Raw genomic sequence first — 24,436 nt, forward strand, 5'->3', positions numbered from 1 at the left:
CTTGTTTCCCTAAAGCTGTATGCACAAGGGAATTTGTTCCTAGGCTGGATGTTGAAGAGCTGATCCCTTAAGTCCGCTCTGCATATCTATCCATATTTAATAGAGTTGCTTCCTGTCTTTATTTTAGAGAGGATATTAGGTGAAGTAACTTCTCTCAAGATAAACTTGCCCTTATTTCTCTTAGACTTTATAAAAAACGACTTCAGCAAAAACTTTAAGCTGCTTTCTTGTCTTTGATCTGTGACCCTGGTTTTTGCACCTGTTTTCCTTCTTGGACAGGATGTTACAATAGAGGCTGAATGGGATTATGCACCAAATTTCTTAAAAACATTACTGTTTCATTGCATACAATTTGAAAGTAAGATGAAGCTTTGTTGTAACTCTGCTGCCTTTTTAGTTATAAGCTGAAATGATCAAGATTTGGCTTCATTGTCATTCAGCTGGGAATAATTCAGAACTAACTAAAAGCTCATGTTCTAACCATTCATTAAAGAAAAAATTAGTCTTGGGTACTTTCTTGATGGTAAGCACTACTCGAGGAGCAGTGATCGCACACCGGGTAGTACCAACACAGTCCTTCTCTTAGGAGGGTTGTAACCTAGGGTTTTAGCTTGTAAGGTTTTTGGTGTTTCTCTAGTAGAACAGTGGTGTTTCACAGACAAGACAGAAGTATTTGTGCTGCTGTAGTCTTCCCCTAGCTCCCCGAAGAGAGGTTTTCAGTTAGTGTGTCATATCTTAGTGTAGGCAGCTTAGATCTTTGTGTGGAGAAGATAGGGCTTGGGGCGCTTGGCTGGCACAGTTGGTTAAGTGTCTGACTTTTGGTTTCATCTCTAGTCATGATATTGAGCTCTGCTTTGGGCTCTGTGCTCCTCTCAAGTCTGCTTAAGTTTCTCTCCCTCTGGCCTGCGCCTGCCCCCCACCAGGCTTGAAGCTCTCTTTCTCTGTTTCTCTCTCTCTCACACACATAATTACATTTGTTTTAAAAAAGAAGTTTGGTTTTGGTTAAAGATTCCCACTCAGATTAGGAATGACTTTCTGCTGATTGGCAACACCCCCTTTTTGGTCCTGGAGAAAGATGATGGCTTGAATCAAAGTGGTGATGGTAGAGACGGCAAGAAGTAGACAGTATTGATGTGTTTTAAACCTAGCAAGGGGCGCATGGGCGGCTAAGTCGTTTAAGCCTCTTGATTTTGACTCAGGTCGTGATCTCAGGGTTGAGGGATTGAGTCCCGCATTGGACTCTGCGCTCAGTGCAGAGTCTGCTTAGGATTCTGTCTCTCTCTTTCTCTCCCTCATCGTCTGACTCTTCCCCCTGCTCTGTGCATGCTCTCTTTCCACCTCCCATAAAAAATAAGTAAGTAAGTGAATAAAATCTTTAAAAAAAAAAAAAAAGGAAGCAGAGCTAGCAATGGCTAGGTTTCTGGTTTGAGCAATGGGAAGTCACAGAAACCTATAAAAAGAGGGGAAGGACCTGATCCGGTAGTTACTTTAGAATGATAGCATTCTGTGGCTGCTCTGTGGCAAATGGATTAGGCTTGGGGGTAGTAGCAGTGATGGGAGCAGAGGGGTAGGTTACAAGGTTGTTGTCAGCCAGATGGGAGGCAAGATAGCTTGGTCTAGGGAGAGGCTGAAAGGAAGAAAAGTGGACAGATTGGAGCTAGAATCAGAAAGAATTCCTGGGGAATTGGACAAGCGGAGGGCAGGAAGAAATAACAGGGAAGGATCAAGATGACGTATAGGTCTCTGTCATTAACTCTGCCAGTGACAGAGGCATTTACTAAAACGCGGTATTCGGAGTATAGACGTGGGGAGAGCTAAATTGGGAGTGAGGAGGATCAAGAGTTCCATTTTGGACTTGTTTACATTGGAGATATTTTTATGAGCTGTCTAAGGCAATAAGTCAAGCAGGCAATTGGCTGTATTAGACTTCGGAATTCAGAGGGAGATGTGTGGGATGCAGTTTTTGGTGGCATTTAAAGCCTACAGAGTGGACAGAATCATCTAGGGGGAGAGGAGTCGGCAGTGGAGACTGAGGAAGAAAGAAGGGAGAGAATAGATTGCAAGAGCCACAAAGAAAAAAAGAGGGGGGAATGCCTGGGTGGTTCAGTCCATTATACATCTGCTTCAGTTCAAGTGTGATCCTGGCATCCTGGGATTAAGCCCTGCAGCAGGCTCCCTGCCTAGTAGGGAGCCCGCTGCTCCCCCTGCTTGTGCTCTCCCTCTCTCTCTGTCAAAGAAATAAATCTTAAAAAAAAAATTTAAAAACCAAAAAAATCCTCTTTCTAAATGGAAAATTGACAAAGGAAATGACTAGTTCACAAAAGAAGAAAAATAAAAGGGCACATATAAATATTAAAAGAACAGTCTAGTTTACGAGTCATAAAATAATTTTCTTTCCCTACCCCCCAAATTGGCAAAAATTGGAAAATCAGCTTATAATTAGTGTTTCAAAGGAGGGTGCGTGCAGGAAAAGGGAGTACTCCCTTACCTGGTTGTGGTAGAAATAAAATTGGTTTAGCCTTTCTGGGGGCTGGTATATATAGAAAGATTTAGAATCTTGCTCAGTTCCACTTATAGAAATTTATCAAAAAGAAGTGAGAAGGGATTTGGATTAAAATATAAAACCATAAAACTCCCAAAGGGAAATCTAGGGGCTCCTGGTGATGCATTCAGTTAAGCATCTGACTCGGTTTCAGCTCAGGTAATGATCTCAGGGTCATGAGATCAAGCACCGTGTGGAGTCTGCTTAAGACTCTGTCTTGGGCGCCTGGGTGGCTCAGTCACTTGAGTATCTGCCTTCAGCTCACATACTGGTCCCAGGGTTCCGGGATTGAGTCCCAGTCTGGCTCCCTGCTCAGCAGGGAGTCTGCTCCTCCCTTATCCTCTGCCCCCCCCAATAAATGAATAAAATATTTGAAAAAAATCATTAAATAAAAAGACTGTCTCTCCCTCTGCCCGCCACCCCCTGTGTGTGTGCCCTCTCCCTCAAATAAATAAATCTTAAAAAAAAAAAAAAAGGAAAAGAAAATCTAGGCAATAAACTCTTGGACATTGGCCTTAGCAATATTTTTCTGGATTCGTCTCCTCAGGCAAGAGAAACAAAAGCAAAAATAAACAGTTGAGATGACATCAAATTAAAAAGCTTTTGCACAGTGAAGGAAACCATCAACAAAACGAAAAGGCAACCCGCTGAAGGGGAGAAAAATATCTGCAAGTGACATATCCAATATGGGGTTAGTTATCAAAATACATAAAGATTCCCTACAACTCAAGACCAGAAATACAAATAATCTGACTAAAAAATGGGTGGAGGACCTGAGCAGGCATTTTTGTATTACTGAGAGTTAGAATAAGTTACCCAAGGACGAGTAGCTAGTTAAGTGCCAGAACCTCTTTTCTCTTTCTTTCTTTCTTTCTTTTTTTTTTTTCTTTTAAAGCTAGTTTGCCAAATGTTTATTACTAATTACTTTGGTTTTCTTTGAATGTAGAGGAATGGTAATGGTATATTCCACTCCATATTACAGAAATGGTCTCTTGGAGGTAACACTTCAAGTATCATATGAAATAGTAAACCACATAGACTCAGACATGAATACATCTTTTAATTGGTATGTCTTTTGCACACAAAAATACTCAATGGTGTGATTTACCACAGGATTCTGTCTTTACATAACAATCTCACCCCAAATATTTTGTATTGGACGTAAGCTTGGTTATGCAAATAGAGGGAACATGAAGCTCTCCCTTGCCTCCTCTCAAAGAATCTGTAATAACTTTTAGAAAACCAGAACGTTATAGAGAAGTAGGCAGCGAATGTCAAGTAGAATGTGCAAAAGCTTTTTCTAATCACTTCGTTCTACTAGTGCCAGCCAAGTCTTGCTCTAAAACCATAATACTTGGGAAGTGCACAACTGCATTTAAATTAGAACATCTTAAAGAACAAGGTCAAAAACTGGCTCCAAGAATGTCTTTTTTGCCAGGCTGTAGTGTACGAAGGAGCAAATGCTTGCTGGTGATACCTAGTAGTTTGAAAATGCATTGTGTACTTTAATCCTGGCAGCTTAATTTTTTACTTACTGTGTATTAAAATACATGTTTTTTTTCCCCAGAAAGCTTAAATCCAGTGTTTTAAATTTGTCAAAGAAACGGAATAAGGAGACTTCGCTAACATTTTTGTTTCCTCTCTTTGTTTAAACCCTCCCCCTCCTCCTTTCACATGCAAAACACTCACCCCGCTTCAGTGTCTAATACAATATACCTGGATGGTTGAAATCCAAGTTTAAGCATTCAGAGTTTAGTATTCTTCAACTCGATTCATTCTTAGAACTTCTTCCCCAGTTATTTACATTTAAAATGGTTGACTTGTATTTCCTGGGTAAAGTTGATCCAGATAATAGTATCCTTTTTTTTTTTTTTTTTTTTAAATTCTCCTGTTCTGACTTCAAAGAGCATGATTAAAAAGGCACTTAGGAAAGAGAATCCTCCTTTGTTACTTGTTGTAACTGTGAACTAAATTCTCCTCCTGAACCTTTGTGCTGGGGATCTTTAGACCTATCTCTGTGAGTGAATATTAACTATTTTACCTTTTAATCACTGGATCAGGGTTTTGTAGATTAAATCTTCACTTGCAGATCCTGAATGATCATTAAGGCCCTGCCTTATATAGCACAGTCTCTCCGTTTCTCAGGCAGCGACACAAGCGCGTGTTGGGAGATATGGCATGTTGAGCAGGGATGTTGAGACAGAACAGAATCAGATGTAAGTAGGACTGGATGTGTGGACTGGATTGCCCAGAGTGGAGCCCTCTGCCATTCACTCTCTATGCCTTGAGACCAGGTACTGCTCTTTGCCTCAGCTCTCTCACTTAAAGGTGTTCTGGGACCATCGTGTTCTAATAAATATGGTAATATTTGGGAAACACTTAGAATAATGCATCGTTCACAGAAAGCAGACCTAAGTATTTGCTTTTTTTTTTTCTTTTTTTTTTTTTTAAGATTTTATTTATTTATTTGACAGATCACAAGTAGGCAGTGAGGCAGGCAGAGAGAGAGAGAAGGAAGCAGGCTCCCTGCTGAGCAGAGAGCCCGATGCGGGACTCGAACCCAGGACTTCTGGGATCATGACCTCAGGCCAAGGTAGCAGACACTTAACTGACTGAGCCACTCAGGTGCCCCAGTATTTGCTTTAAAAAAAAAAAAAAATTAGAGGGGCACCTGGGTGGCTCAGTTGGTTAAGTGTCTGTCTTCAGCTTAGGTCCTGATCCTACGTCCTGGCATTGAGACCCCCCATTGGGTTTCGCTTCCCTGGTCAGGGAGCCTGCTTCTCCCTCTTCCTCTGCCCGTTCCTCCCCTTGCTTATGTTCTCTGTCTCTGTCAAATGAATAAATAAAATCTTAAGGAAAAAAAGCAGAGATCCATAGTCAGTGAAAAATAAGGGAAGAAGAAAAGTATTGAGTGCTCTATCCACTGAATTATACACTTGAAAATGGTTAAAATAGTCATTTTGATCTCATGTATGCTTTACCATCACCTTTTCAGAAGCAGTGAGTGTCCTAATGCAAAGGTTTTTGAAGTTTTCTTGGAGCAAGTGTTCGGTCAGCAAGTAGTTCTGAGAACTTGCTCTCAGTGGGCTGCAGGTGAAGGTCAGGCTGGAGTTCATGGGTAGAAGGATGACAGGAACACAGACCCCTTCTTCTTGGTGTCCTGTGGAGAGGAGTGCTCAGGTTGGGGCACACCTGGCTGTTCTGTGAGACTGGGCTTCAGGAAAGAGACTCTGTCTCCCAGCCCACCCTGTCCTCTCTTTTATGGGGTAATTGTGGTGAGGGAGGTAAAAAGGCGAAGTCTAGGAACCACCTGTTTCTAGGAGTTACTGAGAACCATCTGTCGCGCACCTAGAGACTGTGGGAACCCTGGGGAAGGGGTTTAGTAGATACCCCTTCTGGCAGAGGGAGGGGAAGGAGGAACCCTTGGTCCTGTATAGCTCATTGCTGAGCTCATTGCCAGAGAGTACAGGATGACCAGTCAGGAGCTAAACCAGTCGTCCTGGTGAGATGGTGGGAGCTGGGACCACAGTGGTAACTGGAGTGCTATGGACGTAAGAAGTCATTGGCTCTGTGAACTGAACATGTTTTGTTTTTCTTTCCTTTTCCCTTCTCTTCTCTTTTCTTTCTTGATTTATTTAAGAGAGCTCACAGAGGTGTGGAGTTGAATGGGAGGGACAGAGGGGGAGAGAGAATCTCAAGGAAACTCCCTGCTGAGCGCAGAGCCCAGCGTGGGTCTGGATCTCACGACCATGAGATTACAGCCTGAGCCAGAATCAAGAGTTGACCAGCTGAGACACCCAGGTGCCTCCATGTTGTGTTTCTCTATGTGCAGTTGTTACAATGAATTATGGTTATAGATCGGCAAAGTTAACTATCCTTGCATTGCTTGGATTATCTCTAGTTTGTAATGATGTATAAATGCTCACTGGACTCTATTTAACGATCATTTATGATTCTGGGGCTCCTGGGTGGCTCAGTCGACTGAGCATCCAGCTCTTGATTTTGGCTCAGGTCATGATCTCAGGGTTGTGAGATCGAGTCCCGTGTCTGGCTTCACACTCAGTGCAGTCTGCTTGAGATTCTCTGCCTTTCCCTCTCCCTCTGCTCACATTCTCTCTGTGTCTCTAAAATAAAGAAAATCATTATTTTAAAAATGAAACAATCACTTATGATTTTTTATCTATGTACAATGTGTTGTATTAGTATGTATAATATATAAATATATACCTAACAATCATTTATGATGTATTCACCTATATAATACATTATATTAGTAGGTGAAACTAGCATGTAATTTTTTTCTTGTGTTTGATTATGGAAATAATCATACTGATTTAATTCTTTCTGATTTTGTGACAATTTGCAAAAATAAGAATTTGCTTTTGTGGGGAATATCTAGCAAAAATTTCTTCTGTAGTTCTGTTATGGTCTAATGGGCATGCTTGTGCACATGTGCGTGCATTGCTATGTCTCTGAGGGCTGGGGAGGGACTTTTGATACCTACTTTGTTTAATGGTTGTGGTTTACTCAGCGTTTGAAATGAAGTCCATTTCCCCTAAATTAGTAAGCTTAAGAACAGTGCTTGCCATAGAGTAGGCTTTCAGTATTTGTGGAATGAGTGAATTAGTAAGTTACTGGACTAGAGTTCACTGTATTCCTTATTAAAATGCCTTCTATATTGTGTGTCTAATTTGATGCTGAGACAGAACAGAATTAGATGTTAAGATTTTAAGAGTTGCTGCATTCTGAAGATTTTTACCAATTCATTTTTTCAGTTACCATTTTTTGGTTTCCTCTCTTTGTTTAAACCCTCCCCTCCTCCTTTCACATGCAAAACACATCACTTTTTCTTTTCTTTTTTTTAATGATTTCATTTATTTATTTCACAGAGATCACAAGTAGGCAAAGAGGCAGGCAGAGAGAGAGGAGGAAGCAGGCTCCCCGCTGGGCAAAGAGCCCGATGTGGGGCTTGAACCCAGGACCCTAAGAGCATGACCTGAGCCGAAGGCAGAGGCTTAACCCACTGAGCCACCCAGGTGCCCCACATCACTTTTTCAAGTACCATTCAGTTTCTACCAGTTCATCATGATCGGTTTAAGTTTGCGTTCTCACATAGCTTTCAGATATCTAGTATTCTATTCAAGGTACATTTGTGATTTTTTTCTTTATTTTTCCTTATATGTGAATATACCTCTGCACCTTGACCCTGTTGACATTTTATCATATGTGTTTTACTTTGCTGAACTTACTGCACACAGTAAATACTGTTTACTCTTACGTGGTGGCTTCGATACACATGGGTGGCTCAAATGTGCATTTTCCTGTTGGGAAGTAGGTTAGATGCCACTGGGTAGGTGCCGCAGCCCCTGAAATCCTACAATCTATGAAGCTGTGCTAAGATGCTAAGTGCATTTTCGAGTCTGTATAAAAGATACCGACAAAGACTGGGTCTCAAAGAGAGGGCATTACTTTCTGCCCTAGGTGAGAATATACAAAATTAGCATGATTTTCTTATAAAGGTAGTTTGCTTGGGACATTGATTGGCCAGTATTTTCAAAATAACTGTTCACATGGATTTGTTCTGCCTTTTTAAAATTTATTTATGTATATATTTTAAGTAATCTCCACACCCAGTATGGGCTCCAACTCATGACCCTGAGACCAAAAGTCGCACTTTCTTCCAACTGAGCTAGCCATGTGCCCTGGATTTGTTTTGCCCCTCCTCTTTTTTAAAAGATTTTATTTATTTATTTGACAGAGGGACAGCGAGAGCAGGGATACAAGTAGGGGGAGTGGGAGAGAAGAGAAGCAGGCTTCTGGCCAAGCTGGGAGCCTGATGTGGGGCTCTATCCCAGGACCCTGGGATCATGACCTGAGCTGAAGGCAGACACTTAACTGACTGAACCACCCAGGCATCCCAAGGAGGATTATTTTTCATGGAAAATGAGAAGAGAATGGCAGTTGTGAGGATTTCTCCAGTTTTGATCCCTTCAAAAGTCTTAGATTCAGATAGTTACAGAAAATTCCATATTTCTTCCCCTGTTTTGAGGATACTAAAGTTTTAGTAGCTACTCTGTATTTGTTGAGAGAAACCGTATATTTAAATGTCTAATGTGTCATATATTTAGGAGGTAAATAATTAATGATAACCAGATAGACTTTCTGCATATTTGATTAGATTCTGTTAGAGCTGTTTCCTGCTCCATATAAGTTGTTTTGTCTGTCTGCGTATCCATATATTTTTAAATATATTTTTTAAGTTCATAGGACAGGCTTTCTGAAAGCAACTTGGTGGTTTTGTCATTTGCTAATGAGAAGGTATGAGAAGTTTTAGAGATTTTTCTTTTTGCATTTTGTTACGTAAGAGCTTGCATGTTCTTTAAAGAACTGGTATGGAGAAGTAATCAGTTCTTGGGGTTAATACACTTTTAGCTGCAGACAAATGCTTCAATGTCTGCAATAGCTTATATACTTACCTTTCAAAACTTGAGTTGAATAAATTCAAAGGTTATTTTGAAATACAGGGAAGTCAGGTTATGTTCTTAACCTCTTTAGGAAATAATTATTTTCAAATATTGTCTCTAGTATAAATGATCTTGTTTCAGATGAGTTAGGAAAGGACGACTGTTGGTGAAAAAGGAAATCTTGTCCACTAGTAACTGTCCAGTGGAGAAGCATGCCAAACACTCCTGGCATTAACCCCAGTGATCAAGGTTCGCATCACCAGTGATGTCATGTGGACTTCATGTAGCCCCTGATAGGATGTGATGAGAAGGGCATCTCACTTCTGTGGGATTCTCTCTGTGAACTCAGGCCTCATCAAAAATACGAGCATAACATCAGCTAAGCACATCGGGGGATGTTCTGCAAAATACCCGACAGGAACCCCTCAAAACTCTGTGAGGTCGAAGAAGAACAAAGACTAAGAAACTATCTCAGACCAGAGGAGAGTAAGGAGATGTGATGTTAAATGTTGTGTATCCTGGGGGCGCCTGGGTGGCTCAGTGGGTTAAAGCCTCTGCCTTCGGCTCAGGTCATGATCCCAGGGTCCTGGGATCGAGCCCCACATCGGGCTCTCTGCTCAGCAGGGAGCCTGCTTTCTCCTCTCTCTGCCTGCCTCTCTGCCTACTTGTGATCTCTGTCTGTCAAATAAATAAATAAAATATTAAAAAAAAAAATGTTGTGTATCCCGGATTGGATCCTGAAACAAATAAGGGCATTAATGGAAAAAAAACAGGCAAGACCTGCATAAAGTCTGCGGTTCAGTTGATAGGACCATACGGATGTTGGTTTGTTAGTGTTCACAAATGAACCACAGTAATACAAGGTGTTAATACTATTAAGGGAAACTGAAACTGAATGAGGGCTGTATGGGAAATTCTGTAGTATCTTTCAACTTCTTTTATAAATCTAAGGTTCCAGAGTAAAATGTTTATTTAAAAAAAAAATATTTTCCCGTTCAGTTCTACAAATTTATTGAATGCCTGTTAGGTGCAAGGCAGTGTGCTCACTACTGCAGGAGACAAAGTATGTGAGACACCGTCCCTGCCCACAAGGAGTTGTCCAGTTGGGGACTAAGACAATGGATACAAAGCAGAACATGGTAGAGCTTGTGCTGAGTATGAGCAGGGTGCTTTGGGGTCTGAGGTTGGAGAGTGGACATAAAATAAAGACAGGCGAATGTCCCACACCTGCCCGCCCCACTACACATACTGGGGAGATAGCATTTGAGACGGACTTTGGGCAGGAGTTCAGTAACCATAGGCGATAGAAAGGAAATCTGCATCATACTGACCAGTCTGGGCTCTTGAATCAGTAGACCAGCTTTGCCATTTACTAACTCTGCAAGTTATTTAACATCACTAAGTCTTTGTTTCTCATAATTCCTATTTCAAAGCACTATTATGAGAATTAAATGAGGTGTATATGTAGCCTTGTAAAGCATCTGATACATAGTAAGCTCTTAAGGTTAATTGTTAGAAATAGAGGCATATATTGTTGACGTAACACCATCAAGAAAGGTGCGGGGCCCCCGGAAAGTATAGGATTTGGGGGAAATAATGAGTCATGTGTGTTTAGAAAGATGAATCAGGACCCTATTGTAAGTGCTTTGATTTGTAAGCTGAGCACCTTGAACTTTTTTGGTGGTTATTGGGAAGTCTGTGAAGATTTTTGTGTAGGGGGTAGTAATGAGATTGAGTCTGTGGCTTAAGGTTAATTTGTTAGAAGTGTGAGGGGAGTACTGTAGATTCTCACATGGGCTGCTGCCTTCCCATTCATCCGGTGAATTAGATTAGTGTCCCTTCAGCTTTCAGTTCTGTGAAACAGGGAGCTGAAAATGCTGTGGATGGTTAATGCTGTGATGGTAATCTGTTACATGTAACTTGGGGGTCTTAAAAAGGATGGCCACAAGTATAGCAACAGGTACATTTAATATGTGTTTTGTATTTTGAAAAAAAAAAAGTCATTGATATTTTTTAGAGATACTGGCTCAGAACTCCTTTTGTAGGTGATGGTTCTGGTTTTGCCACCCCCACTCCCCTTTTTTTAAGCAGTTTAAGCAGATGAGAGTTAAACAGTACTTTATTGACTTCCTGTGGAGCTTGTTGAAAGAAGTTCCGTTCTATCTATTTTTAAAGCTGATTACTGTGAGCAGGGCTGCTGCTGCCCAGTTAGAATGTTCACAGTCTGCTCTCAGCATTCTTTGGATGACACTGTGTTTGCATATAAGGTTCTCAGGGTTCATTGAAGAGGAAAGCAGCGTAGTTATCGCTGAAATGGTGGCAGTAAATGAAAATCTTACAAGCGTTGATCGTTTCACCATTCATCAGTATAATCAATTTATCGTCCTCTATATGGGGCCTTTACCTCACACTGCTGGCTGAATGGCAAAAAATGGGTTATCGCTGTGACCTCATTTTGGGGAAGATTTTACAACTTCAAGATGATACTGTATAATGTTCTATAGCTTGCTTGTTAATCATTGTATCAAAAGTGCTAATCATTTTGAAATTTACTCACTGGGAAGTAGAGGTTCATTGGGCCCATAAATATTAAAATAGATTCCAGCCTAAATTATTCGGGTTCCCCCAATGTTTTGTTACGAAAATTTTCAATCATGCAGAGAAATTGAATTTACACCAATTGTATCCCCCATCACGTAGAATCTCTAAGTAACTAAATGGTAAAAGGCAAGTTCTGTTTTCTTCTCTTTGAAAATCAAAGAAACTTCTTCCTGAAACTTTGAACTGTTTTCATGTAAGGTAGTATTTTGAAATGGCTGAGGTGATTTTTTTTTAAGATTTTATTTATTTGAGAGAGAGAGAGACAGAGACAGAGCGAGCATGAGTAGGGGGAGGGGCAGAGGGAGAAACTGACTCCCGGCTGAGCAGAGAGCCCAATGTGGGGTTCAATTCCAGGACCCTGGGATCATAACCCGAGCCGAAGGCAGACACTGAGCCAACTGAGATACCCAGGTGCCCCAGCTACGATGATTTTTGATGTTAGGTTATTTCTTCGGAAATGAAATTGAGTAAAATAACTTAACCACACATTCTGGGATTTAGTAAATCCCCGGTGTTAGAATAGAAAACAGTATTTACCAGATCAGATTAACTTTTCAGATCTCACAGTGGGTTCATACAATTAATTGCTCATTTAAATTCCATGAGACATGAGCTCATTTAAATTCTTTGTAGGTTGGGTGCCGGTGGCTCAGTCAGTTAAGCTTCTGCCAGTCAGCTCAGGTCACGATCCTAGGGTCTTGAGATTTGAGCCCCACGTTGGGCTCCCTGCTCAGTGAGGAGCCTGCTTCTCCCTCTCCCTCCGCCTGCTGCTCTCCTTGCTTGTGTGCTCGTTTTCTCTCTGTCTCTGTCAAATAAATAAATAGAATCTTTAAAAATAAATGAACAAGTTCTTTGCAGGCAAAAATAAAACAAGATGAAATCAGAGAAGGAGACAAACCATAAGAGACTCTTAATCATAGGAAACAAACTGAGGGTTGCTGGAAGGGAGTGGGGGGCGGAGATGGGGTGACTGGGTGATGACATTAAGGAGGGCATGTGATGTTATGAGCCCCGGGTGTTATATAAGACTGATGAATCTTTAACCTCTACCTCTGAAACTAATAGTACATTATGTTATTTAATTTAGTTTAATTAAAAAAATTAAAATGTTAAAAAGTAAAAAATTCTTTGCAGGCAGAAAGAAAATAAACTTGTAAAATTTATTTCTTATAATTTCTAGTCCTCAATCTTATAAAGATATTTATACTAGTTTGCTTTCTCTTAAGTCTTTCTTCTTCAATCCTATTGTGAAATTAAACTGCTGAAGTTAAGGTTTCTAGTTTCAAATCCGTGGAATAGCATAAATTCATAAATTTTTATTCATAGAAAGAGATCTTTAAGAGTCATTGGTTCCAGCTCCCTTATATTACATCTCAGGAAGTGGCAGCCCAGAGAGGTTAAGTAGCTGCCCAAGGGCCCAGTAAATTAATGGGGGGTCAGGAAATACATTTTATTTAGTTTATTTTTAAGTGTTTTAATTTTAATTTTTTCGTAATCTCATACCCAACTATGGGGGCTCAAACTCACAACTGCGAGATCAAGAGTCATGTACTCTACCAACTGAGCCCACCAGGCATCCCAGGAAAAACATTTTAAATCTCTAGTCTTCTCTAGTATTATTATACATTATTTTTAGATAACCCTTATAGAAAGAATAAACAGAGTATGCCTGTCAGTTATAGAATTTATCTCTATTTAAATGGAGTTTCAGAATATGGCACCCTAAATGAGAATATCTTTATGCATATATTGGACTGTTTTATAAGTCATATTTTTTTCCTAGAAGATCTCAATCCCTTAGTGTATTGATTTCTCGACAGTCCTTTTCTTCATAATATTGTTGCTGTACTTCGAAGGGATGGGGCATTCTCACTAAGCAGGGAAGTGTGGTACTATCAGTACTCATCTTAAATGTTAATGAATATATTTTATTTTAAATTTTTTTAAAAGATTTTATTTATTTATTTGACAGAGATCACAAGTAGGCAGAGAGGCAGGCAGAGATAGGGGAAGGGAAGCAGGCTCCCTGCTGAGCAGAGAGCCCGATGCGGGACTCGATCCCAGAACCCTGAGATCATGACCTGAGCTGAGGGCAGAGCTCAACCCACTGAGCCACCCAGGCACCCAATAAATATATCTTAATAGAAAGTGTTAATTTATCTCCCCGCACTATGTTCTTTTTTCTATTTCCTCTTTCTCTGCAAAGAACTCTGTGGCTATGAATTACAAGATAGCTTGTTTTTCAGTATTTTGTGCAGTAGTAACTTCATCAGTCGGAATCATTTGAAGAGGTTTCTGTTTATCTCATTCATATAAAGGCTACGTTTCAACACTGTCTTGTTTGATCTGCAGAAGTGGCGATTGTAATTCCTCTCAAGTTGTATTTATCTTTCTACTTTAGAAGCTAAAACAGGAACTGTAATTGCTTCTTTAATCTTTAATGTACCTATTTGTGACACAGAAATCTTAGTCCCTACTAGCTGAAATTATACTCAGAAGATGTAACCGTTGTTTTAGGCCTGAGGTACAAAAAAGGTGTGTTAGCTTTTAGAATAGGACTGGAGGTAGGGAGAAAAGAACGGACACTGGTCTTGAACTTAAACTGACACTGCATACTGAATCAGCATTTGATTATGAGGAAGTTGTGAGCGAAGAGAAGAGGAAGATGGAAGCTATACGGTAGAATTTGTGGTTACTTAGATGTAGATGTTTGGCATTAAAGGCAATAAAAATGACCTCCTTCTTCAAATACTGAGTTAAAGAAAAACCTGTATTGCTTTCTGCTGCTGGAACTTGAGAGTAGTTTCGTCTTCAGGGTATTTATTTTAAAAAAGAAAAAAATAGAAGAGATATGTTCCTTTGTGTTTCTTTGGAGAATTGTTAGAACGTAGTATATGGATTGAAGTAACTGCTGACAGAATTTTTGAAGTATTGCTTGCTTTGTCATAAGCCTAAACATCCATCATGCCTCATTGTTCTAAGATTACATGTTTAGACAGATTCTGCTGATTAAATTCAGCTCTGTACACGGCGGACACTCAGCTATAAGCCTATGGTCTTAAATTGTTATTGAGCAGAATTTCAACTCAGATCAGTTGCAAAATGCTCTGACCCATGGGATTTTATAGATGCTTAATTTCCTTTTAAGAAGTGTGATGCTTATGGTGCGCATCTCTGGTGGTTTTAAGAAATGTAAGCTGGCTTTTTGGGGGAATGCATCCTTAAGTAGGAAAGTGTCTCAAATTGATTTTCTGTGTCTATTTCAGTCAGCACTTTGAACCGCTCTTATGTACCTGGCCCCATTACATCCTTGTGGTCAATAACTTTCCCTTTTCTCGTGGCTTACTTCACATATTAAAATAGCTTTCTGTCCATTATTATTTTGGTGTGTATATTTTATCTCTGATCCAGCATAATGCTGAGCACTTGGTAGATCTGACTGGAAATTTTTTATTTTATTTTTTTAATCTGTTTGACAGAGATCACAAGTAGGCAGAGAGGCAGGCAGAGAGAGAGAGGGGAAGAAGCAGGCTCCCTGCTGTGCAGAGAACCCGACGTGGGGCTCGATCCCAGGACCCTGGGAACATGACCTGAGCCGAAGGCAGAGGCTTTAACCCACTGAGCCACCCAGGTGCCCCTTTGACTATAAGATTATTTGAAAAGATGCCGACATGGCTTGGTCATCCCAGACTCAGGTTGTCCCCACTTCATACTTCGTTTAAGAATCTGCTCTTGGGGGGCACCTGGGTGGCTCAGTGGGTTAAAGCCTCTGCCTTCGGCTCAGGTCATGATCCCAGGATCCTGGGATCGAGCCCCGCATCGGACTCTCTGCTCTGTGGGGAGTCTGCTTCCCTCTCTCTCTGCCTGCCTCTCTGCCTACTTGTGATCTCTCTGTCAGATAAAATAAGTAAAATCTTTAAAAAAAAAAAAGAATCTGCTCTTGGGGGTGCCTACTTGTGATCTCTCTCCCTCCCTCTCTCTCTCTCTCTGTCAAATAAATAAATAAAAATTTAATTAAAAAAAAAAAAGATTCTGCTCTTGGAGAGAGGTTCCCAAGACTACCTTCTCTAAAACAGCAACCCCACACGACTCTCTTCTCATGCTCTGCTTTGTTTTTCTTTGGAGCACTTTTCTCCCATCACCTGATGCTCTCCTGTGGGAATATAAATGCCATAAAAACAGGAATTCTGTTTTGTTCACTGTTGTATCCATCCCTGTTGCCCAGCAAGCACATAGTAGGCACTCAGTATTTTCGGAAGGTTATCATGAAGGTTAGAAATTGTGCCAGATATCCTGTGGGATATAAATACACATTAGAAATGGATTTAGCCCTGTGTACGCAGATAGCTAAAGCACAAGATGGGTTCAGACGGTCTGAGAACTTCAGCAAATAGGCTGTGGGTATTTTAGTGGCTTATTACTTCTAGCTGGCTTCGTAGGAAATGACATTTAAGCTGCGTCTTCTTTCAGACTGGGGAACCAGATCAGCAGAGGCTCAGAGGTGGGAAAGTGAGTAAGGGCGGTATGTATAAGAAAAGATGACATATTCAGTTTGGCTAGAATATATTCCTGACAAAGAAAGAAGTCAGGTAGAAAGGTAGGTTAGATCCAGGGCAGTGGAAAGTCTTCAGATCAAAGCTGAGTTTGGGTTTTGTCCCGCTGGCACTGTGGAAATTGTTATTTTCCCTCCTGAAAGGGCAGTTAGTAGGTTATGTGTCTGCCTCCAGCTCATGGCCTTAATCCTGGCTCCCTGCTCAGCGGGGAGTCTGCTTCCCCTCTACACCTGACCACATTTTTGCTCATGTGTGCGTGGGCGCGCGCGCGCTCTCTCTCTCTCTCTCTCTCATATAAATAAATAAATAATTTTTAAAAAGGGCAATTATATGGCATGATTGGACCTGTAGAGGAGGAGATTGAAGACCCAAGTCTGTTTTTATTATTATTAGATGTTTTATTTTAATCCAGTATGTTAGCAAAGTGTTAAATTAATCTCAGATGTACAGCGCAGTGATTCAGAGTTCTGTACCTGATTCGGCGCTCACCACCATAAGTGCACTCTGAATCCCTTTACCTTGTCCACCCCTCCCCCCACCCAGCGCCCCTCTGGCAGCCACCAGTTTGTTCTCTAGAGTTAAGAGTCTTTTTCTTGTTTTGTAGGTCTCTTTCTTTATTTTCCTTTGCTCGTTTGTTTCTTAAATTCCACATATGAGTGAAATCACCGGGTATTTGTTTTTCTCTGACTGACTGACTTCACTTGGCATTATCCTCTCTAGTTCCATCCATGTTGTTGCAAATGGCAAAATCTCACTTTTTATGGCTGAGTAACATTTCGTGGACATACATATATACACCACATCTTCTTTATCCATTCATCTGGACAGTTGAGCTGCTTCCTTGGTTTAGCTATTGTAAATAGTGCTGCGGTAACCATAGAGGTGTGTGTGTGTTTATAGTTTTTGGGTTAAGAACCGGTAGTGTGATTACTGGATTGTAGGTCAGTTCTGTTTTTAACTTTCTGAGGAGCCTCCGTACTGTTTTCCACAGTGACTGTTCCAGTTCAGTTCTAGTGAACACCCTCACCAACACCTGTTGTTTGTTGTGTTGTTGATTTTAACCATTCTGTCAGGTGAGAGGTGATGTCTTGTGATGAGTGATGGTGTGTGTGTCGAAAGACTGAAGTTTGAATTGTAGGGTAGGTGGGGGAAGGTAGCAAGGAACTTATATTAGAATAATAATATAATTTCGGGTGCCTGGGTGGCTCAGTGGGTTAAAGGCTCTGCCTTCGGCTCAGGTCATGATCCCAGGGTCCTGGGATTGAGCCCCACATCGGGCTCTCTGCTTGGCGGGGAGCCTGCTTCCCCTCTCTCTCTGCCTGCCTCTCTGCATACTTATGATCTCTCTCTCTCTCTCTCTCTGCATCAATTAAATAAATAAATAAATAATCTTTAAAAAAATATTTTTAAAGTGGGAAGACAACAGCAGTCAGCAAATTGACAAATAAATCCGATACGGAGAATAAGGGAAATGGAAGAAACCAAGATGACTTTAAGGTTTTGAATTTGTGAGAAGTAAGATGGTGTTGTCATTAAAGAGAACATGAAGTAAGAACAGATTTGAGAAGGAAGATTAATTTAATTTTGAACATGTTGCTCTGAGGTGCTAGCATTTGAATGGAGGAATGTTGGTTGGCAGTTGGAGAGCTACCAAGGCTTGAGATTTGGGAATCGCTTGCAGGGTAGTTTCTGAAGCTTGAGAATGTGAAGGAAGAGTTAGGAGAGCACATGGAAAAAGAAAGGAAAGTGGCGGAGAACATATTCTTGGGAAATAACTGTTAAGAGAACAGGAGGAGAACCAAGCGAGGATAGGAGTCCAGAAAAAGGTCTGTGGTAACCTTGAGAGTGTGATATATATCTTTTTGGTCATATCACACATTGTTCTATACTGTTTAGCATAGTTCTTTCTTTTTTAAAAATATTTAAGTGATCTCTGCCTCCACTGAGGGGCTCAAAATCATGACCCTGAGATCAAGAGTCACAGGGTCTACTTACTCAACTAGCCAGGTGCCCCATTCTGTGATATATTCTTGGTCTTTCTGCTTTTTGTTTCTTTTTTGATAAAATAGCAAAAGTTCTAACAAGCCATAATTGAAGGATCTCAAAGTGTGAGGAGGACAATGGTTAAAGGAGCTTAGGGATTGGATAAGTGCTTGTCTTAGTATCTCACACTTGATCTACATGGCATAGGAATTATTTTAGACTGTCTTCAAAGAATATATTATCACTTTTGTAGTGCTTTCAGAAAACAAATCGGAAACTAGAAAGAATAACTTGCTAAAGTGCAAGAAGACAGATCTTAGAACTGAAGCTGATTTGTTGAAAGCTGACTGGAAAGATTTCAGTAGCATTTTGCACAAGAATCAGGGCTAGGAAGACTTGGTGTCTTTGGTGCAGCATTTTATTTAGCAAAAAAGAGAACAATCTCTCCGTGAAAGAATTTTTAGGTACTCAAATTTGATCACGAATTGACTTGAAATTTTATAATCTACTTAAGAGAAGAATAGACTTTTGAATATAAAAATACTAATGATTGGGACAAGGTGAAAATAAGTACAGATGGTAGCTGGTTTGGTGTATAACAGTATCTAAAGCATCTATCTTACTCTGTGTGGCAGCACATTAAAGATAAGATAATCTGATTAAAGGACATACCTCAAAGTAGAGGCATCATCCGGTGTGTTAAATTGGTACTATGTGGCATCTTTTTTTTATTGAATTATAGTTGACACAGAATGTTACATTAATTTCAAGTGTACAACATAGTGATTCGATAACTCTCCATTATTCTCTGTGGCATCTTTATGAGGTTATTAGAGTAAAGCTCACTAATGGATAAAGCATGCAGTAGCATATGCACGCAGGTAGAAATTGTCACATGGTTTGGATACTAGCATTCCAGTTTTGGTATAGGAAGAACTGTTTTGGTAAAACTTAACCTCTTTAAGGTCTGATTTAAGTGAAAATACTTGTTAGGTCTGGATATTCAAATTGAAAATTGTAATTTATTAATTTATTTTTTAATTTGGATGAGTGATATGATTAGCTTTAAAATCCAGAATAGTGGGGATCCTGGGTGGCTCAGCTAGTTAAGTGTCTGCCTTCGGCTCAGGTCGTGAACCCCAGGGTCCTGGGATTGAGCCCCGCATGTGGGGCTCTCTGCTCAGCCTGGAGCCTGCTCCCCCCCACCCCCCCACGGTCCTCTGCCTACTTGTGATCTCTGTCAAATAAATAAATAAAAAATCTTTAAAAAAAAAATCCAGAGTAGCTTATGCAAAGCAGAAATAGTATATTTTGCTTTTTTAATATTTCCTTTCTTTTGTTTGTGAATGATTATTTTTTTTTAAAGATTTTATTTATTTATTTGGCAGACAGAGATGACAGGTAGGCAGAGCAGCAGGCAGAGAGAGGAGGAAGTCGGCTCCCTGCTGAGCAGAGAGCCCAGTGCCGGGATGCAGGGCTCCTGGCTCGATCCCAGGACCCTGGGATCATGACCTGAGCTGAAAGCAGAGGCTTTAACCCACTGAGCCACCAAGGCACCCCAGTGAATGATGACGTTAATGTACAAGTTTGCACCTTTATTTGTTGAGTCATTGTATCTGTGTCATCCTCAAAAAGTAGATTTGTTCATGTTAGTTAATACTCAGAGGTATTAGACTTGATTAACCTGAGATTGAAAGCCTTAAAATATATTATTGTTAAATTTTCGATTTACTATAGGACATCTTTTTGAATGCGGGGAGTAGGAGTGGACCTAGTGAATGCAACAGTCTTCCCTGTGTTATATCTGCATCTTTCATATGATGTTAGGACAAAAACAGTGTCTGAAGCCCTTCTTTGAACAAAGATAAAAATGAGAGTATTTAATAGTGTCAACAGCACATTCCTTCCTGTCTTCTTAACTAGTTTTATGTATCTTTGAATAATATTTGCCAGAAAGTATATTTGAAGAGGTTCTTTGTAAATGTGTGTTCATGTTCATATTAATTACATACCTGATATGGTGAATTCAGCACATTTAAAATAGAAGTAATTTTATGTGTTTAATTATTGGACTTCTGATCATTTGTAGGCGAAACTTAACCAAACTTTCCCTGATCTTCAGCCACATGCTGGCAGAACTAAAAGGAATCTTTCCGAGTGGACTCTTTCAAGGAGACACATTTCGGATTACGAAAGCAGATGCTGCAGAATTTTGGAGGAAAGCTTTTGGGGAAAAGTAAGTCTCAAAATAATGAATTTGGTTTTTTTGTTTGTTTTGTTTATGTGTTTGTTTCTTAAGTAGGCTTCCAGCATGGAGCCCATTGTGGGTCTGGAACTCACAAATGCTGAGATCAGGCCCTGCGCTGAGACCCCAGAAGTCAGACCCAGAAGTCAGACGCTTAACCACTGAGCTACCCATGTGCCCCTCAAAATAATGAATTTGAACTGTGAAGAGCTAAAGCTTATGTTGTGGCCTTCTGCTTAATATTTTTTTGATGTTTTAACTTTTTTTTTTTTTTTAAGATTTTATTTATTTATTTGACAGAGAGAGAGAGATCACAAGTAGGCAGAGAGGCAGGCAGAGAGAGGGGGAAGCAGGCTCCCCGCTGAGCAGAGAGCCCAACGTGGGGCTCGATCCCAGGACCCTGCTATCATGACCCGAGCCGAAGGCAGAGGCTTCAACCCACTGAGCCACCCAGGTGCCCCCCTTTTTTTTTTTTTTTAAAGTAAACTGTAGCCTCAGTGCGAGGCTCGAAATCACAACCCCAGCATCAAGAGTTGCATGGTCTACCAAGTGAGCCCGCTGGGTGCCCCTGTTTATTTTTTTAATTAATGAAATAATTATATCATGGGAAAGCATAAAGAAAAATAATGAATGTATATGTACAGTAGGCCCCCCCTTATTGGCAGTTTTACTTTTCGTGGTTTCAGACACCTGAGGTCACCTGAGGTCAGCTGTAGTCCAGAAGCTGATGGTCTTCCTGGTGTATTAGCACAATGTCAGTAGTAGCCTAACACTGTCGCAGTGCTTGCGTCCTTCCCCTCACTCCATCTCCTCAATGTAGGCATCTTATCTCATCCTGACTAGAAGGGTGTCTACAGCACTGAGATGCTGTGAGAGAAAACCCACATTCATGTAACTTTCATTACAGTATATTGGTTATAATTGTTCTATTTTGTTATTGTTGTTGTCTTACTGTGCCTAAATTATAAATTAAACTTCATCATAGGTGCGTGTATAGAAAAAACCCCAGTATATGTAGGGTTTGGTACTATCTGCCTTTGCAGCCATCCATTGAGGATTTTGCAAAGTATCCCTTGCAGATAAGGGGGGCATATTGTACCTACCTCCCCATGTTTTGGAGGTTCTTTTTTTTCTTTTTCCCCTGTGTTTTGTTTTGTTTTGTTTTGTTTTGTTTTTTTAAAGAAATCTTTGCAGATTCAACTGATACACAGGCTCTTATATTGAATATTTGTCTGTCTCTCTCCCCATCCATTCCGCTGTTAATAGATGTTTATGTTTCACATTCTTTGCGCTCACAAACTGTGCCACAGTGAACAAAATTATTTTTGTCTTCATATGCAAGAGCTTCTTCACAGTTACATGCCTAGGAGTGAAATAGCTGAATCAGGGAGTTTCATGTCCTCTGCTTTGCCAGATATTGCCTAATTGCTTTGCCCCAAAGTGGTTATACCAGTTTATATCCCTGTAAGTAGTCTACACAAATTCCATAGCTCTACAGTTGGGCTAACACAGGTAGTGTGACTTGGGTATCATATTTTGCTTTCTATTCCTAATGACAAAGGAGATTGAGCATCTTTTCACAGTTATGACCAGTTGGGATTCTTACTCTGACTTGCCTGTTCCTCTTCCTAACTTGTCCATTTCTCTACTGAGTAACTTGTCTTTTTCCTATTGAAAGACACTGATTGTTAGTTACCTTACGTTACAAATATCTTCTAGTCTGTGGCTAGTTTTCTACTTTGTCATATTATCTTTTGTTGTATAGAAGTTTTAAATTATATAGACAGATTTATGTGTTACACTTATGCTTTTAAGTATTAATATAAATGTTCTTGTATAGCTTATGAAATTTTGGATCAAGGAACTGAAAAAAAAAAAACAGCAATACAGCTTTTTAGTTGTATATACAGATCCTAATATAAATTTCCCTTTAGATGCCGCCTTCTTAAAAATATGCTTAAATGTAAAATATAGAATAATCGGTGATTTAAAAACTTTGTTAAAGAGGATGGGAATAAATTTAACTTTGTTCCTTTTAACTTAATAACTCCATTAAAAGAGTTCAAAATGCCACTTTATCTCTTAATTTCTAGGCAGTGAGTACATAAACTTTTTAGTCAGTGAGCTTGTGTTTACATAAAGATCTTGAGAAATAGAAATCCCATAGTATCTTGTGCTAGCCTTATCTGGAGTTTAATCACTCTTACATTAATAATTTATTCCTCCTCCCTATCAGAACTGTGTTCTTCCTGTGTCTTAAGCCTATTTCCTCCTATCTAGGCCTTGAGATTATGAGTTCCTCAAAGAACTCAGTATGTTTTATATGCTTTTAAAAAGTTAGTTTAAATGTAAGCTTTTAAGTTAGTGAAGGCCTGGCCTCAGATGACATTTATATAAAAAGAGTAATCTCTCTTTCCATGTTTCTTTAAAGAGAACAGCTGTGTGAAGAAAGATGAGAAAGGGAATTAGTTTATGACATATTGCCAAAGAATAGTAGGAAAAGATTTCTCTATTACTAATTTCCTTATTAGAAAGTTAAGAAATATATTATTTATTCCCTTTCTGTTCTCAATCCAAAATATAACTTAACTTCTTTAAGAGAATTGAAATTGATATTGTGACCTTAATGTGGCTTTCTTGGTTATTATGGCAGTGCACAGCATTGTCTCTTTCCTCACTCTGCCTTCCCTTTCACCCCTGCTCCCCCATCTAGGACAATAGTCCCTTGGAAGAGTTTCCGACAGGCCCTTCACGAAGTGCATCCCATCAGCTCCGGGCTCGAGGCCATGGCTCTGAAATCCACTATTGATCTGACCTGCAATGATTATATTTCAGTTTTTGAATTTGACATCTTTACACGACTCTTTCAGGTAGGATACTAAAATGTTGGCTAAACTAGTTGCTTCTTTCCTAAAGGGAGAGCTCTTTAAAAAAATAACATTTGGAAGTTTACATATTGTACAAAATTATTTTTTTTTAGGATTTATTTATTTATTCGACAGAGATTACAAGTAGGCAGAGAGAGAGGAGGAAGCAGGCTCCCCACTGAGCAGAGAGCCGGATGCGGGGCTCGATCCCAGGACCCTGGGACCACAAGGCTTTAACCCACTGAGCCACCCAGGCACCCCTGTACAAAAGTATTTTTAGTCAGTATAGAAATTATAAGCAAAAAAACCTCACTACTCAGTTTTTATCTATTTATTGTTAAACACAATAACTATATAATGTGCTTTCTTCTCCTCACATTTATAATCTCTCTTTTAAATATTCTTTGCATCGTTTAAATCATTGTAGAATGCCCAGAAAATGGGTGTAATCTGATCTATTTAATCAGTTTCCTATTGTTGGACATTTATGTACATTTCCAGCTTTTTCTCCTATTGTATTGAAATTCTTGACTGTTATTATTAACGTGCATTGATGCTTCAGAAAGAGCTCATTTCTTTCTCTCTCTAAAGATAATATGTGTATGCCAAGTGGTATCAGCCTTTATTTGCAACTTCTTAGTTGTACACATGGGCCCTGCTGTTGGTTAGAACTTCTGTAAAATGTCTTGAATTTCATTTTATAATGAAATTTCTTTCTACAAGCATATATTTGTTTCTTCTTAGCTTTTCTGAGTTCTTACGTCTCAAATGTATTTCTCTCAAAGTAACCATATAATTGAAAATTTGTGACAATGAATGGAGAATTGAGGTGGTTTTCTTTCTGTTCTTCCTTGCTCTGAGGACATGGGATGTCCTGAGCTAAGTGGTCTGATCGAGCTCTTGTTCCCTTAGCCCTGGTCCTCTTTGCTCAGGAACTGGAACAGTCTTGCCGTAACTCATCCTGGTTACATGGCTTTCCTGACATACGATGAAGTAAAAGCTCGGCTCCAGAAGTTCATTCACAAACCAGGCAGGTCAGTGCTGGGAAGCAAAGGTGTTTATTCTCCTGAATTCTATGCTTTTGTGACCTCTGCCAGGATAGAGGAAATGTGATCTTGGATTAGTTTCCCAGTGGCTCCGTTGCTGCACTGGGATTGATGTCTGTTTACCAGAAGAATTGA

General features: G+C 39.9%; 1 protein-coding gene across 2 annotated transcripts in view; it reads left to right on the top strand.

The window, feature by feature from the left end:
• Window positions 1-24,436, top strand: part of CBL (Cbl proto-oncogene) — a 71,917-nt gene that overhangs the window by 25,940 nt on the left and 21,541 nt on the right. For both annotated transcript variants that reach the window (XM_032868714.1, XM_032868715.1), the window contains exons 3-5: window positions 20,233-20,379; window positions 23,102-23,258; window positions 24,168-24,289. In XM_032868714.1, the coding sequence (XP_032724605.1) occupies window positions 20,233-20,379; window positions 23,102-23,258; window positions 24,168-24,289 (426 nt within the window). The remainder of the gene's footprint in view (window positions 1-20,232; window positions 20,380-23,101; window positions 23,259-24,167; window positions 24,290-24,436) is intronic.

The sequence above is a fragment of the Lontra canadensis genome, unplaced genomic scaffold (assembly GCF_010015895.1).
Source record: "Lontra canadensis isolate GAN:19392208 unplaced genomic scaffold, GSC_riverotter_1.0 scaffold36, whole genome shotgun sequence".
Taxonomy (NCBI): domain Eukaryota; kingdom Metazoa; phylum Chordata; class Mammalia; order Carnivora; family Mustelidae; genus Lontra; species Lontra canadensis.